This window comes from Coregonus lavaretus, assembly GCF_964263955.1.
Source record: "Coregonus lavaretus genome assembly, chromosome: 14".
Classification (NCBI taxonomy): domain Eukaryota; kingdom Metazoa; phylum Chordata; class Actinopteri; order Salmoniformes; family Salmonidae; genus Coregonus; species Coregonus lavaretus.
In genome coordinates, this window is record NC_140001.1 from 33,305,771 (window position 1) to 33,322,756 (window position 16,986).

A 16,986-nucleotide genomic window follows, 5' to 3' on the forward strand; every position below is an offset into this window, starting at 1 on the left:
TGGATAAATTGAAGTAACATCTCAATACATCAGTCAGGAAGTTAAAGCTTGGTTGCAAATGCTCTTCCAAATGGACAATGACTCCAAGCATACTTCCAAAGTTGTGGCAAAATGGCTTAAGGACAACAAAGTCAAGGTATTGGAGTGGCCATCACAAAGCCCTGACCTCAATCCTATAGAACATTTGTGGGCAGAACTGAAAAAACATGTGCGAGCAAGGAGGCCTACAAACCTGACTCAGTTACACCAGCTCTGTCAGGAGGAATGGGCCAAAATTCACCTAACTTATTGTGGGAAGCTTGTGGACGGCTACCCTAAACGTTTGACCCAAGTTAAACAATTTAAAGGCAATGCTACCAAATACTAATTGAGTGTATGTAAACTTCTGACCCACTGGGAATGTGATGAAAGAAATAAAAGCTTAAATAAATCACTCTCTACTATTATTCTGACATTTCACATTCTTAAAATAAAGTGGTGATCCTAACTGACCTAAGACAGGGAATTTTAACTAGGATTAAATGTCAGGAATTGTGAAACACTGAGTTTAAATGTATTTGGCTAAGGTGTATGTAAACTTCCGACTTCAACTGTATATATAAACTCACCGGCCAGTTTATTAGGTACATCCATATAATACCGGGTCAGACCCCCCTTTGCCTCCAGAATTCTTTGGGGAATTCTACAAGGTGTCAGAAACGTTCCACAGGGATGTTGGTCCATGCTGACACGATGGCATCACGCTTTTGCTGCAGATTAGACTGCGGTACATTCATGCTGCAAACAGCACGTTCCATCTCATCACAAAGATGTTGGGTTGAGGTCTGGGGACTGCGCAGGCCACTCAAATAAACTGAACTCGCTGCAATGTTTTCCACTCCTCAATTGTCCAGTGTTGGTGATCGCGTGCCAACTGGAGCCGCTTCTTCTTGTTTTTAGCTGATAGGAGTGGAACCCGGTGTAGTCGTCTGCTGCAATAGCCCATCCGTGACAAAGGTCGACGGGTTGTGAATTCAGAGATTCCGTTCTGCACACCAATCTTATTTGTCTGTTTGTGGCCCGCCTGTTATCTTGCACGATTCTTGCCATTCTCCTTCAACCTCTCTCATCAAAGAGCCATTTTCGCCGACAGGACTACCTCTGACTGGATGTTTTTTTTTGTCTCACCATTCTCAACCTGCCATCAGTCGAGCAACTCTGTGGGTAAAAACAACCAGATATATCCAATCAACAACTCAATGACAAAAAAGCTGATTAAAAAAACATGTAAAACAAATTACATTCACTACCGGTCAAATATTTTAGAACACCTACTCATTCAAGGGTTTTTCTTTATTTTGACTATTTTCTACATTGTAGAATAATAGTGAAGATATCAAAACTATGAAATAACACATGTGGAATCATGTAGTAACCAAAAAAGTGTTAAACAAATCAAAATATATTTTATATCTGAGGTTCTTCAAATATCCACCCTTTGCCTTGATTACAGCTTTGCACACTCTTGGCATTCTCTCAACCAGCTTCATGAGGTAGTCACCTGGAATGCATTTCAATTAACAGGTGTGCCTTCTTAAAAGTTAAGTTGTGGAATTTATTTCCTTCTTAATGCGTTTGAGCCAATTAGTTGTGTTGTGACAAGGTAGGGGGGTATACAGAAGATAGCCCTTTTTGGTAAAAGGGTGGCTATTTGAAGAATCTCAAATATAACATATATTTTGATTTGTTTAACACTTATTTGGTTACTACATGATTCCATATGTGTTATTTAATAGTTTTGATGTCTTCACTATTATTCTACAATGTAAAAATTAAGAAAAACCCTTGAATGAGTAGGCGTTTTCAAACTTTTGACTGGTATAGTACCTGTAAATATATATTTTGGGGGAAATTGATCCGCAGGCCTACAAAAGGGTGGTCGCGGGCTGCCAGTTGCTCATCCCTGAGTGATGTGTGAACGTTAGAATGTTAATGTGTTGTGTGTTCCTCCTGCCATGAAACACACACTCACACCACCAGACACAATATCAGTGAGTGTAATTCTAATTGATACCACAGCTCAAACACCAAGCGTGCTAACTAGACATGCTTCTATTAATAATAACCCGGGGGGGGGGGGTCTGCCATGCAAATTGAATAACTTTGAACTGCCAATCTCCTCTTTGAGATTATGAATATTGATGGGTGGCATGTAATGTCTGCACCTGTTGTATTCGGCGCATGTGGCCAATAAAATGTGATTTGATTTGATTTGAAGGTTCAGAGCCCCTAAAGAGGGAGAACACCTGGTAGCACTTTTCTTGTCCTTTGTTGTCAGTTTGTCTCGCTTTGTCCCGGTAAATCACTTCAAAGATGGCTCTCACGGAATGAATTGCATGACAAGTAGCCCGGTTTGGCTTTCTCTCTGGCCTCATTAGAAATGAATGTGATGCCTTAGTGGGGATGAAGAGCACTGTTCTGTTTGGAGTCGCGCACAGGGCTGGATGTCAGTAATATTAAAGCCTCCTCTCAAAGTCGCGTCATCTCAGCCCACGAGCTGGGAGAGCTCTTTCTTTTTGTCATCCTATTAAACAGAGACCAGACGAGACTCTCACCCCAGAGATTTTACGCCCATTCTTTGTGTTTGTGTTCGATGTGCCTAACTAACACATAGGGCCTGGAGGAAAGCTTTGCTCACGCACCTTTGTAAATGTATCAGTGCTGTTGTGTTAGCGCTAATGTGATAGCCATCTGCTGCCCCCCCCCGAGACAATTATTTGATTATTCAGATGGCGCTGCTCCCTCTCCACAGTACTCCACACGGTAGGGGTGACTGTAATGTAGCCTAGCCTAGCAGAGCCATGTAGCGGAGAACAGATGTTGCAATCTAAACTAACAACCCCGTGCAGGGCCCTGTGTGTGGCGTCAAGCAGCAGTGTGTCAGTGTCACCACCTCCCGCCAGTAGGACTCTCCTCTGCTGTTATTTCAGACTTTGTTTGTTTACCAATAGCTATGTCATGATGTAACTGAAGCCATATCAGTCTCCTGGCTGCAACGTTATCTCCTAGTTATTTGCAAGTCGCCCTCACAAGAGAGGTTTCTAACCTCAAAGCTCTTCCCTGGTTTAATCAATAATTATGGTTATACACTACCCATCCCTACCTAGGGATGACTCAACTACCAGATATCAAGATGAGGTAGCCTGGTCATGATGTAACAGTAGCTAACTATAACTGTCTGTCAACCTAACAAGGGGCCATTTTTTCCAGACTGTACTGTATATTCAAGAAAAGGTTCCTTATCAAAGACAGAGCCATAATATGATTAGGGACTTGAGGAAGGCATTGTGCTTCTGTTGACTGGATTAAACATGTCTTGAGAGTCTACAACTGACTGTGTTGCTGTACATAGTCTTTCTTTCTGCTTTGAATAATCCGACACAGCAAAGGTGCAGCTGTGCACTTGACTGTTCGCCAACATCAACCACCACATCATATTTTTCCATACATTAATATGCTGCTAATATCCTCTTTTCTCTCTCTCTTTCCTCTCCTCTTCTAGAAGAAGACTGGGGCCCTGAAGTCTCAGGAGCGGAAGGAGAAAGAGAAGGAGAAGGAGAGGTGGAGAGAGGAGAAGCAGCAGGAGACGGTGGTGAAGAGACAGAAGGAGAACGAGGAGGAGGAGGAGAACGTCATGCCCACGTCCCTGGACCCCCTGGAGAACGGCTTCATCAACCACGCCCAGAGAGAGCAGGAGAGGATGAACGACAGGCTGCTGAAGAAAACATACTCCAAGAAGAACAAACAGGTCGGTTTTATTTTACTTTTATTTATCGAGAAAGTACCATTGAGGTCAGAATACCTCTTTTAGGGAGACCTGAGTGCTGTGTGATGTTCTATTGGAGTGCATATAAAGCCGCTTCAGCTGGAGACTACATTACATACATTTAATAAAGTTATGGAGGATTGACACAATTAAGGCTGAAGGCTCATTTCCATTGTGGTCCTGTTGCTGGTGTTGTTTCTCGTTCTGTATGTACCCTGATTCACTCACTGTGTTGGAAGTTCCTTCCCGCCCAGACTGACTGAGGCCAGTACTGGTGGCCAGAGGCAGCCTGTACTGCTAGGCCATTTGAGTCAGAGTCTGACACAAGGAGAAATTGGGCAGGAAGCCATTGAAGCAAATAATGAGGCTGTGTAGTGAGAGCCTTCCTCATCTGACCAGAATATCTCCTTGATAAGATTTGTTAAGGAAGTTAAAACGTAGGTACTTTTTCGATACTATAACATGAAAATTGCAGTGGTGGAAAAAGTACCCAATTGTCATACTTGAGTAAAAGTAAACATGACTTAATAGAAAAGGACTCAAGTAAAAGTGAAAGTCACCCAGTAAAATACTACTTGAGTAAAAGTCTAAAAGTATTTGGTTTTAAATATACTTAAGTATCAAAAGTAAATATAATTGCAAAAGGATACTTAAGTATCAAAAGTAAAAGTAAAAGTATAGATAATTTCAAATTGCTTATATTAAGCAAACCAGACGGCACAATTGTCTTGTTTTTTTTAATTTACGGATATCCTGGGGCACACTACAACACGCAGACATCATTTACAAACTAAGCATTTGTGTTTAGTGTGTCCGCCAGATCAGAGGCAGTAGGGATGACCAGGGATGTTCTCTTGATAAGTGTGTGAATCGGACCATTTTCCTGTCATGCTAAGCATTCAAAATGTAACGAGTACTTTTGGGTGTCAGGGAAAATGTATGGAGTAAAAAGTACATTATTTTATTTAGGAATGTAGTGAAGTAAAAGTAAAATATGAATTGTAAATGAAAGTACAGATGCCCAAAAAACTACTTAAGTAGTACATTAAAGTATTTTTACTTAAGTACTTTACACCACTGGAAAATTGGTTCGGTACTAGAATTTGTTACTTTTGGGTCTTGTATTAAATGTGTCTCACGTCCTACACTGACTGAGAGGATCAAGTCTGTCTAGTGATTTGTCGACTGGACCAGTAATTTCTCAGCACATTTGGCGTTCCAGTTGAACATTTAGCCTACATGCTCTGTCGCAGTCTCCCATACAAACTGCTGGTTCTGCATCGCAGTCAGCACCACATTGTTGAGATTACACATTGAAAACTCATGCTATATTTGAGCAATATGATTGGTCGTTCATTCACGCACCGTTCATTCAAGGGAGTTGATGCATTCACGTGGCACACGCGAGCTGTCCAGACTAGCAAAAAGAAGCACTCATCAATCCACTCGCTGAGTTTATTTATTTTAGGGAAAGTGATTTACAAAAGTAAACTTTCAGTAGTGAACATAGTAGCAAATTAGCAATAGGCTACTGTTGATAGTATACAAAAAGACAGCTCTACAAAAATAAGTCTAGCATTTGTCTTGACTACTGTAGCCAGTAGCCTCTCTTAAAGGTTCAGCATCTTATTTTAACATTGATGTAATTTGATCTAATATTATGGCCAGAATGTTTACCCTGATATATATATTGAATTGTAAAGTTATGTTGTATGCTCTGAGTCTCATATATGGTTTTCCAGAAGGATTTTAGGCTAATGTCAAGTGCCCACAGCTCCATCTGCTACACTGAGTCAGCCTACCATTACATCTGTGCTAGAATTTCACACAAAGTACAACAAAAACTAAAAAGAGGCCCAAAGGTTATTCTGTGTTTGGCTAATATGCTTTCTTTTTCTGCAATGGTATCGTTTCGGTATTGAGTATCATGATACGAAACCTGGTATCGGTATTGAAATCAGAATTCTGGTATCGTGACATCACTAGAAGTTAACATGTTCTACATCAAATATATCTACACCTATATCTAGACTATGCCATGGATTGGATAACCATTATGTAGACTGTAGAGAATGCAGTGGCAGAATATCTCTCTCTCTCTTCTCCTCCTCTTCTCCCTTTCCTCCAGTCGTTATCAGACTCTCCTAAAGTAGCTCCAAAGCACCTCTGGAATCCAATGCATATAAAACACAGTGTTCCAGATGTGAATGGGATTTGATGAGAGCCTTTGTGTTTTATCTCCTACTGAAAATGTCCTTGGCACCATTGTAAACATAGGCTATTATAGCCCATGTGGCTGTTTATCATCCTCGCTTCTCCCCACTGGCAACTTAGTTTGTTCCCTCCTCGATAACACACATACACACACACACGCACACACACACACACATAACTTTTATACCATGGTAATTGTAGTGGGGAAGGAAGCCTCAACAAAGCAGCCATCTGGATATAAAAGATGGTGTTTATGTACGTGTAGGTTTCCGTATAGCTGCTTTGATATCATAGAGAAGAGAGAGAGTCATTATAAAAGCCTCCAAATCCCCTCTAATCATGCTGCTTATTGAGGGAACTTGAATAGAGAGCTAGCTGCTTGATGTTGTAGGGTAAAATACAGTGAACAGATTTTTCACAGTAACACCCTGTGGTCGAAAGAGGATGAGCCTGTGTCCTAAATGGCACCCTATTCACTTTATAGTGCATCTGCTTAAAAGTAGTTCAATATAAAGGGAATAGGGTGCCATTTGAGATGCGTCCTAAGAGCAAGGCTCTAACTATCATGTCTGTATGTAAGAGATTCACTGGGTTTGATGTCAGCGTTTGGCCCATGTGAATTTGGACTTAGTGTGCTTTTTAGTGCCCCCTCACTGAACCAACCTATATATTAGAAGGACTGCACTTAGCTGAGACTTTTTACTCAACTACACCAATTACCCTAGGACCTCGTGTCCTTCCTCCTCTACACTCCTGTTTTGCCTGACTAGCTTTCAAGTCAGTCAGTGAAGAGATCTCCCCGGTGTACTCTTATCCTCTTCCTGACCTACCGTGGCTGGCAACTGGAGCAGAAGCAGCTTCTCTGCTCTCAGGCACGTATGGCAGGCATGTCAAAAACAATTTATTAGAATTATGTTCTGTTCACAGTTCTCGGCCTCCTCTTTTGCTTTACCTCAGTAAAAATGTACCAAGGCAAGACAACATCTGAGTTATTTGATCAAATCTGTTATATGATGAATTGTGACAACTTAGGGCGTTGTGATCTTCAATGACCTCAAAACTGGTTATGAAAACACATGATAATGCTGACTGTAGTGAAACAACAGCCCTGCCCACTGCCCAGCCCTTACACACAGACTAAATAAACATCATACTCTCCTCTCCCAGCCTGCTGTGTGGCCTAGCATCCTATTAGTGATTCGAAATAGTTGCAGTGTACAGTGAAATACTTAAGCTCCGAGCTCCAACAGTGCAGGTGTGAATGAAACAATAATATATACATATTTACAACTATGACAATGATAAATATAAATGTCCATTGGGATGTGGGCAGGGTAATTGTCCATTGGGGTGGCGGGGGGCAGGATCGGGACAGGGGGAGTAGGTAGCTGACTAGTGGTGGCTATTCATCATCCTGATGGTCTGGGGGTAGAAGCTATTGGCCAGCCTGTTCGTTTTAGCCATGATGCTCCTGTACTGCCTGCGTCTGTGTGATTGAAACGGGTAGAACAGGCCGTGGCTCAGTTGGCTGAGGTCCCTGATTACCTTCTTGGCCTTCCTGTGACACCTGGTGTTGTAGGTGTCCTGGAGGGCAAGCAGTATGCACCCAATGGTGCAGTGTGCACCCAGTATGCTCTCGATGGTGCTCCTGTAGAACACTGTAGTGTTGTTCCCTGGCGTGGTAAACATGATCTCACTAACGTCATATGGTAATATCTAAACTAACCATGGCCTATTAGCCCTTTGGACATCAGCGCTGACCCAGAGCCACAGGATCAGTCTATGAACCTGTGGATGTATCCTGTATACCCTGTATTTATGTCTGTGGGAGGAGTGCAGGATTAGATCCACACTGGATAGCCTATCTAGGTATGTTTTTAAGCACTAAGCCGGGAGGGGGGATCAGATTAGTCAGGGCTAACTGTTCACTGGGGCATAGTTCACTGTTGTGTTCACTCTCACTCTGCTGCTGCTGTGTAGTGGGATAACGGTGGCGGCTGGAGGCTGTTAAGCCTGATAGGCGGGAAAACAGTGCAGGCTGTTAGGTTGTAAAGTAATGCAGCAGAGACAATCCCTCTGACTGATAAAGACCAAGACCCAGCTTATCTGCTCTGTGCTTATCTGCTCTGTTGAATGTCCTCCCCCTCCATATTATCCTCCCCTGTCCTCCTCCAGCTTCTGTCCCTCTGCCTCCCCCTCCTCCTCCCGCTCCTTCTCGTCCTCCTCCTCCAGCTCCTGTTCCTACTCCATATTCTCCTCCCCTGTCGTCCTCCAGCTTCTGTCCCTCTTCCTCCTCTTCCTCCCCCTGCTCCTCCCCCTCCTTTTCGTCCTCCAGCTCCTGTTCCTACTCCTCCTTCTTCTCCCCTCCTCCTCCAGCTTCTGTCCCTGCTCCTCCTCCTCCTCCTCCTTCTACACCTCCACAGCAGCAGAGCACATGATCTCTCGCCAAATTACCCCCATCACCACCCCACCACTCAAACAGCATATCACCCCTCAGTGCAGAGCACTCCCCCACCAGTCTCTGGGTCTGTAATGTAGCCATTCAGAGTTCTTTGTGATTGTGTGTTATGTAATTGGTTGATGGCTGTAAGTGGTACTGTGATAAGAGGGCCTTGACCCCTGTGATTCAGGTTAACAATGGGACTCAAACAGGGGCATTATTAACAGAGTTGGGAATGAAAGGCTGCATGGCGCTGGACACAGGGTCATGTTCAGTAGGTAAAAAAAACGGAAGAAAACTGTTCAAAATGGAATGTAAAAGGGAGGTACTGGTACTATCTGAACTTGTCAAATAAAAAAGGAATGTCCGCAACTGTTATTCTTCCATGGTGATTTAATAAGACGCACAAAATAGGCTAAGTTTCGATGCGAGTTGGATCAAAACGTAGCCTATTTTGTGTGTCTGATTAAATCACCATGGGAGAATAACAGAGTTGCGGACATTCCTTAATTTTTTAATATGTTCTTCTGTCCTGCACCTGATAAGTTGGATGTGCATATTTCTCTATTTTTTCTCTTCTTTTTTTTACTATCTGAACTTGTCCAACAAGAAACACTCGTTTTCGTTTTCCGTGCAAAACATTTTGCGACGGTGTGCCCTAATGAACACAGTCCAGGTAAGGTATCTGTACTGAACTCAGCAGGGTAGTCTAGACTCACTGAGGAGAGATAAAGAGAAGGTCAGAGACAGCGATGTGCAGAGTAGTGGGAGTGCTAATAGAAGTTGACGGACCAATTAGTGGGCTGCTGGTAACACAAACACATATGCATGATGAATATGCTGCTGGGGCTAATTGTCTTTTGCTGCTGCATCAATGAGAAGAAGAGAGAAGATGAGTGTTTGGCTGGCAGTGTCACTCTGCTCTCACTGTCTCCCTACCTGTCTCTGTGTTGTCGTATGTGTTGGAGGAGAATAGCAACTGTTAACTAAGCATAATAAAACAAGAAGGATTTAGTAATGGCATTATGTTATATTATCTAATATTCTGTTACACAAGACTGTGCAGATCATTTCCTCAGAGGAAGTCAATGAAGTATTACAGTCTATTATTGTCTAAACTTAATCTAGCAAACATAGAGTCATAACAGGAACAGGCTAGACTTTGTAGACATTTTCTCACTGAAATGTCCATGTAAAATCTCTATGTAGCTATGACTTGACTGGTGTAAATCCATTGCCTCAAGGTGTGTCCAGAGTAATCTAAATGGTCTATTTTCTGCTCGGAGAAGATTTTCTACCACACTCCAGAGTTTGTCTAAGGACTCCAGCCTCCTCAGTAGGCTCTAGTGTGGCCACCTTGTTTGCTTTTGGACGGCAGCCTCCTGCCCACAGTGCCAGGGGACGTCTGGGGAGCAGAGGGAAAATGAATGAAAGCATCCGGCAGTGTTCAAATTGCAAATGGTGCTGTGCTGAGTGGAGGGGCACTTATAAATCTAGTCCCAATCCCATTCCCAGCACTAACCCTATCGCCCTAGCCCTAACCCCTAGCCCCACTAGTGTTCAAATTACAAATGATACTGCACTGAGTAGGAGGTTCTGATAACTCCAGCCGTAGGCCCAGTCCCAGTCCCTGCACCAAAACTACTCCAACCCTATACACCAGTCCTCAGCCTTATACCCCAACCCCAGGGCCCTAGACCCAGGCCTACTGTACTCCAGTATTGCTGGTCCTCTCAGGACTCTCCTTCCTCTACCGGCTCCATTATTCCACAGGTCCCCTGGGCCAACACATCAATCTCTCAGCACTGCATGGTGCTCAGCGAAAAAAGAGAGAGTGAAAAAAAACACAGCCCAAATCAAATCACTCACACACAGCTCTGGCCCGCCGCACTTAGTCAGGTGAATATTGCATGGGGCGGTAAGTCATGATTAATGCTGGAGCATGTTAGCCATTTGGCCAGGGCATAGCGGGCACAGTGCACACACCCACGCAGACACACGTCCCACCTCTAGCAGTCCATCCTTATTGAGCTGTTTCCTGCTGCAGCCGGGGTAGAGGCTGTTGGAAACCCAGCAGTAGCACTCAGGGACAATGAAGGCAGGGAACATTGAATTAGCAAGGTTGAAGAGACATGGCCTTCATATAAGGTCTGGTGCAGTAATGGTCTGGGTTAGTAGTAGACCGGTCTGGCCTGGAGAAGCAAGAACATGCTGTAGATACCGGCTCTTAGATCTATCGTTTGGCTGACGTTGCTTTTACGTTTTGATTGATCTATAGTGGTGGCAGGCAGATAAGCGTAATGTTCGTTAGTGGGCTGATGAATGTGATTATGCAGTAATTTGGTTTTCAGACATTTTTGTAGAACTGTGATAATAATACGTACGTTGACTGGTTTGTTATGGTATAGTTATTAAATATAAGTATAATAGTGAATAGAGTAGAGCTGGGCGATATATAGACTGAATTTCTGAATTGGTGAGAGATAGGCATTACTTTTTGTTAGTGGGGAGGGAATGGGGGAAGGGCCTCTGGGCCTCCTGAAAGAAGAACCCATTATGTTGTTAAGATCTCTTTTGTTGATTTATTTATTTTCTTTAGCCACAGAACCCCTAGCATAAATAATTAGAACTCATGGCTCAATCTGGGCCATAGAGAATGGTGGAGATCAACATGTGATATCATTGAATGCAGATGATATATTACTTTATTTATCTGAACCAGAACATTGTTTGTCATTTATTTTACTACTGTTGGACATATATGGTGCTGTATTTCAGAAAACTGAAATAATGCCTATTTCTAATTATAACTTTTCAAGCTTAGAAAGTACATTTAAGTGGAAATGGACAAAGACACATATGAAATATCTGGGTGTACTGATACCATGCAATCTGGAGGAGGAATATCAAATCAATTACTTTCCTTTAATAAATAGAGATCTCTCCCTGTTTCTATGTTAGGTAGGGTCAACTTAATCAAAATGAATATATTACCAAGGTTGATGTATTTATTCCATGTCTTGCCAGTTTCAATTCCATCCAACTTTTTAAGTAAAATAAATGGCCTGCTCCAACTTTATTTGGAATGGAAAGACCTCAAGAGTCAAATTGCACTTCCCCTATAAAGCTGGAGGTCTTGGACTACCTCATATGAAGATGTATTACTGGGCTGCGCAACTGCGTTCACTTAAACAATGGACAACAGACTATCCTTGTGCATTGAGGACTATCAAAGACATAAATGTAATATATTATGATCTAAAATATATTCACTACTTCCGGTCCAAGACGTTGAAGAAAAGAAACAGACAATCCAATTCTCAATTCCATTCGTATTTGGGAAAATGTACATAAATTCACGAGGTGGAAAGAATCAATATCGCCAGGCACCCCTATTTGGAATAACCCCACCTTACCTCCAGCATTTAATGATATCACCTTTAAATCCTGGTTCCAAAGTGGCATCATGAGTATTATGATGGCTCTCTACTGTCATTCAATCAATTACAAGAAAGATTTGGATTATCCAAGGCCGATTTCTTTACGTTCTTACACCTCAAAAGTCGTATTAAATCGCTTCAACAGAATCTGGATGAACCTAAGGCATATAGCATAGAAAAAATACTGAAAGAAGCTGCTACGCCAAATAAGTTAATTGCCAAGTTATAGCAAGGGTTGGTTGAAACCTGATTCAGAACCTATAAGGAAAAAATGGGAAACAGATCTAAAGGAAGAAATGGATGAGAACCATTGGTCACAGATATACCTGCTCCTAAAACCTAAGACAAACTACTGCAATTTAAGATAATTCATAGGACTTATTACACTCCTGCCAGAATGCATGTAATGCACACAGAAATGTCACATCTCTGTTGGAGATGCAAAAAGAACAAACCATATTATATATTGTATGCTGTGGTTCTGTTACAGCCTAACACCATTTTGGGATAATGTATGTGCTATCATTTCATTGTCTCTAGGAATTTAGATCCACCCATCTCCACGATTATGTCTGTTGGGAAATGTAAATATTGGTGATGAATATCAGAGAAAGATTTGTAATCTAGGTCTAATTGCTGCCAAAAAAATGATAGCCATCAATTGGAAAGCCTCATATTCACCCTCAATAACAAACTGGAGGACTGAACTATCTAGCTAAATCCCATTGGATTCTATATACTATAAAGTCGAACAAAAAACGGACTTATTTGACACAGTTTGGAGGCCGTATGTGAACTATCTCGGGGAGTGTGGTGCTTGAGTGTAGGTAACGGCTACTTGTGCCGCGTTTGCGTGCCGGTTGGGGCTGGGGGGCTCGGGGGTTTCCGAATTGCTGGCTGATTGTGCGCAGGTGTCACGTTCGGCTGGTTGGCGGATCTGGGATTTCCGAGTTTCCTGGTTCTGACTGTTGCGTTCTGGGAGGCAGAGGGCTAGATTGTATTTGTGTGTGGGATTGTGGGCGAGTGCTGGCATGTTGTTGTGTGTGTTGTGTGGTGGATGTTTTGTTTTTGTGTTCTATTTTATTTGGTTTGTGGATGTCAATTTATTTTGGATTGACGTTTTACTTTAATATTCTGTTCAATATATATTTTTTAAAGGAGCTTTCTTGTCAGAACCCTGTCTGTTGTGACAGGCCCGCTAAGAGGAAAGACAACAGACAGGGCTTGGTCATTGGGAAAGAACACTGTGATGGTGTTGATACGTTGATTCAGCTTTATGTACTTCGATGTTATTAAACTGTAACTACATTGATTACTTCATACAGTGGTTAGGAACAATATTATATCTATAATGTATGCAAATACACACTACTTCTTTATAGGATTCCAATCATCATTATTTGGCTTAAAGAGTAATTTGCTTGCATTTGCATGTGTGTGCGGGTGGGTGGGCGGATGGTGGGTGGGCGGATGGTGGATGGGCGGATGGGCGGATGGTGGATGGGTAGGTGTGTGAGTTTCCGTGCGTGCCTGTATGTTTGCTTGTGTGTGTGCCTCTGCGTGCCTGCATGTGTTTAAGCACCACTGTGGTCCAAATTAGACCATTAGGGTCAATACATTAATGGAATCTGTGGCCCCTGGCCTGTTTTCATAGCCTGTGTCTGGAGGCCAGCAAAGCTGGACATAAACTCAGATGGATTAAATGGGATTAGTGGTGTCACTGAAACAGATGTGATTTTATCAGCTGAGCTGCACAGCACAGTCAGTTCCCCTTTTAGCCCACTGCAGAAGCCTGGTTATACTGCACGACAACAGTGACCCCTGCTGTATAAGAGTAGTACTGCATGTACCAGTTGGGGGATGGTAAACCCAAGCTGGTGATATAACCCTTTAATGGGGATTTTCAGGATCTTGCCGTCCATTGGGGGTCACTGTTCCCATTTGAAAGACAGAGGTAGAAGAAGCTCTGCTGCCATCTTTCAAAGACAAATGCAATGCGAGGCCTCTTGAGTTGTTTCATTTAGCAGGCGTAGCAGCAGATCCCGCGCCGTGATGCAGGTGTCATGGTGATGTGTCCTGTGGTGTGTTGTAATGGATGCCTAATGTGGCGATGAAATATTGCCATCAAAACATTGTCAGAGATAATAAAATACCTCTGTAACACGATAGTTCATACGCCTATGTTGTTTATAATAATACAGTCCATCGCTGCAGCGCATATAGTATTACCTTGTTAACAACATCATGGTGTACTATACATTTGTTGTAATCCAAAGTCAAATTATTCCATCGACTGTATGTTGTTCAGCGTATTTCTGTAAACAAGTACAATTAAGAGGAAGGATAAGTGAAAGATGAAATACTATGGGAATAGTATCAAACTATGTTCAGTTGTATGTGTTTTAGTATTCAAGTATGTTCAAAGGATAATATGACACATTTCAAGGGTCTATCAACTGTATAGGCTTGCATTTGAATTGAAAATAATATATCTGTGAGCTAGTAATCACGTTCCATGTCTTTTACAGTTCAACAAACATCCACATCATCTCACATTCACAGGCTGTAATTATATTTTAATGTACTATAGATCCTGCCATTTACGTATGTATGCCCGGGGTTTGACGGCAGTTTTAAGATGATGACAGCTGACAAAGGGGCGGGCTAACAGAACCAGTGTTCCTTTGAAAGGGGCCGGATCATACACACAAATCAACACAGAGTACTTGTCCGGTTGGTCCCTAGTGCTCAGAGCCAGGAGAGTGTATGCAAAATGATGTGGGATAACCTATTTGCAAAACAAAAGGGTGTAGGAATAATTGCCTGCAGACGATGGCTGGAGTGCCCTGGGGGATGGAGGAGTTGGAGGGGTGTGAGAGGCAGACAGGGGGAAACATGCCCTCCTTCTCCCAGTGGAGTTGGCCCCCAGATGGGGCGGGGTTCCTGTCGTTGACCCATGGGACAGGGGCGGCTCAGAGGGGATCCTCAGGGGCCAGGGGGAGGACTTGGCCCTGAGAGGGGGAGCCCCCTCGCCCCTCTGTTCCTCTGAGGGGTTGAGGAGGGGTTGAGGAGCTGCTGTTATTCAGTCTGTCCAATATTAGCAGTCAGCCAAACCACCAGGCCAGCAACGCTAAGCTGATTAACCCTGGAACACTAGACGGTGTGTGTGTGTGTGGGTGTGGTCTGCCAGGTCTGTCAAAACAGTGGCCAGAGTTGACTTAACTGTTAATTTGGCAGTAGTTTTGTTTTAATTCTGTGGTGTGGAATATATGATATGGTACAATGCCAAACCCTCATGTTATTTTTATGGTAAATTACTGTATAATCAACAGTATAAACTGAATACAGTAGATTCATGAAATTACGTTGCATTGTGGTAAAATATTCAACGGCCGGGAAATATTAGATGTATTTTGGATGTTACCGTAATATTTGATGTATTTTGGACTTTACCGTAAAATATGTTCACTTACTGTATTTGCGAATGTTCAAAATAGAACGCCACACAAAGAGCAAAAGGTAGACAAAATCAAAGCACCTCTAAAGTAAGAGATAAAGGTTTTGCTGTATTTCGAAGGCTTGTAATTCCACCCCACAGAATACAGTACCGTACTGTTTTTTGGAGTGCTAAAAACCTTTTGACCACTAGTGTGTGTATGGTATTGTTTTCTGGCTCATTCATATATTTTATTATATAATATATTTATATATATATATTGAGGTGTTCCTTGCAAGAGGCTACATTTGTGCCACACATTTGTGATAGTGCTGTACCAATTTAACTGATATGTGGTAGTAGTGCCCCATCAATGAAATATTTATAGGGGACACATTCTTAAAGGTTTAGTAATTTAGAAATGTCTCCCCAAATGTAACCACATTTCTATTATATGTAAATAGTTTATGATAAGTGAATACCATAATGTAGTTGTTTTGTTAGATACTTCTCCCTTTTAGCCAAAATCATATTTTTTCAAAGCCATTTGAGCTGTCGCGCTAGTTGTTCGGTCCAAACAGATTCACAAATCATGGGATTTGTTGGTTATGCAGACGTTGCCTCCCTCCGAGGCACTTGTTGCTATGCAACCCTCCTGGATTTACCAGGGCAAGCCCTGGCTAAAGCCAATGTGAGAGACTTGCTAGCAAACGTTGGTGCTATGAAACTAAATAAGTACTGCACTCTGACCCACAAAACATATTTACTAGATTGTTGTTACATAAAGCAAGGGAAGTGAACTTCAAAATGTGATGTGGTTTTATTAGGATTTGCAGTACCGAATCTGCAAGCTTCTGAAATAACTTACTCATCCTTTATACCTTTAATGGTTGAGTATTTGCCTTGTCCTTTGGTCTGTTTTGACCTGTTGTAACTGTTTTGTAAAATACCAAAATGGGGTATTTTATATCACTTGGACTTCTGGAGGCCTTAACAAAGGCTTCTAATCTGGCATTCATTTATATGTTGTAATATTAAACACATTACCTAGCAGCCAACCCACTTGCACCAATCCCATGAAATTACAGTAAAATACTGTAAATTACAAACCCCATAAGATTACAGTAATGCACTGTACTGTTGTTTTACTGTAACTAACAGGCAGCCAGTTGCAGACCTCTTTAAAATAGTGAGCCCAGTGAGCACAAAGTTCATTCTACAGGGTAATGAATCCGATGGGCATCTCTCTGTTGGGCGGACCAAAGACTGTGCCTTTGTCTCTCTCTATCCGGAGGATGTCTCTCTATCTCTCTCTCTCTCTCTCTCTCTCTCTCTCTCTCTCTCTCTCTCTCTCTCTCTCTCTCTCTCTCTCTCTCTCTCTCTCTCTCTCTCTCTCTCTCTCTCTCTCTCTCTCTCTCTCTCTCTCTCTCTCTCTCTCTCTCTCTCTCTCTCTCTCTCTCTCTCTCTCTCTCTCTCTCTCCTCTCTCTCTCTCTTCCTCTCTCTCTCTCTCTCACTCTCACTCTCACTCTCACTCTCTCTCTCTCTCATGCTCACTCACTCCCTAGTTTAATTAATGACCCTGTAACATAACTGGTTCTCAGAGTGCAGACTGGTCACCAGTAGAGTTCCTCATATCACAGCACCGCTGAT

The 16,986-nt window shown here is 42.5% G+C and overlaps 1 protein-coding gene across 1 annotated transcript in view; it reads left to right on the forward strand.

The window, feature by feature from the left end:
• The window catches only part of LOC311141126 (uncharacterized protein), a gene marked incomplete at its 3' end in the record, with an annotated part of 234,123 nt that overhangs the window by 100,970 nt on the left and 116,167 nt on the right, over positions 1 to 16,986 (forward strand). Inside the window, exon 2 of the mRNA XM_084176382.1 lies at positions 3,542 to 3,787. Coding sequence (XP_084032508.1) covers positions 3,542 to 3,787 — 246 coding nt within the window. The remainder of the gene's footprint in view (positions 1 to 3,541; positions 3,788 to 16,986) is intronic.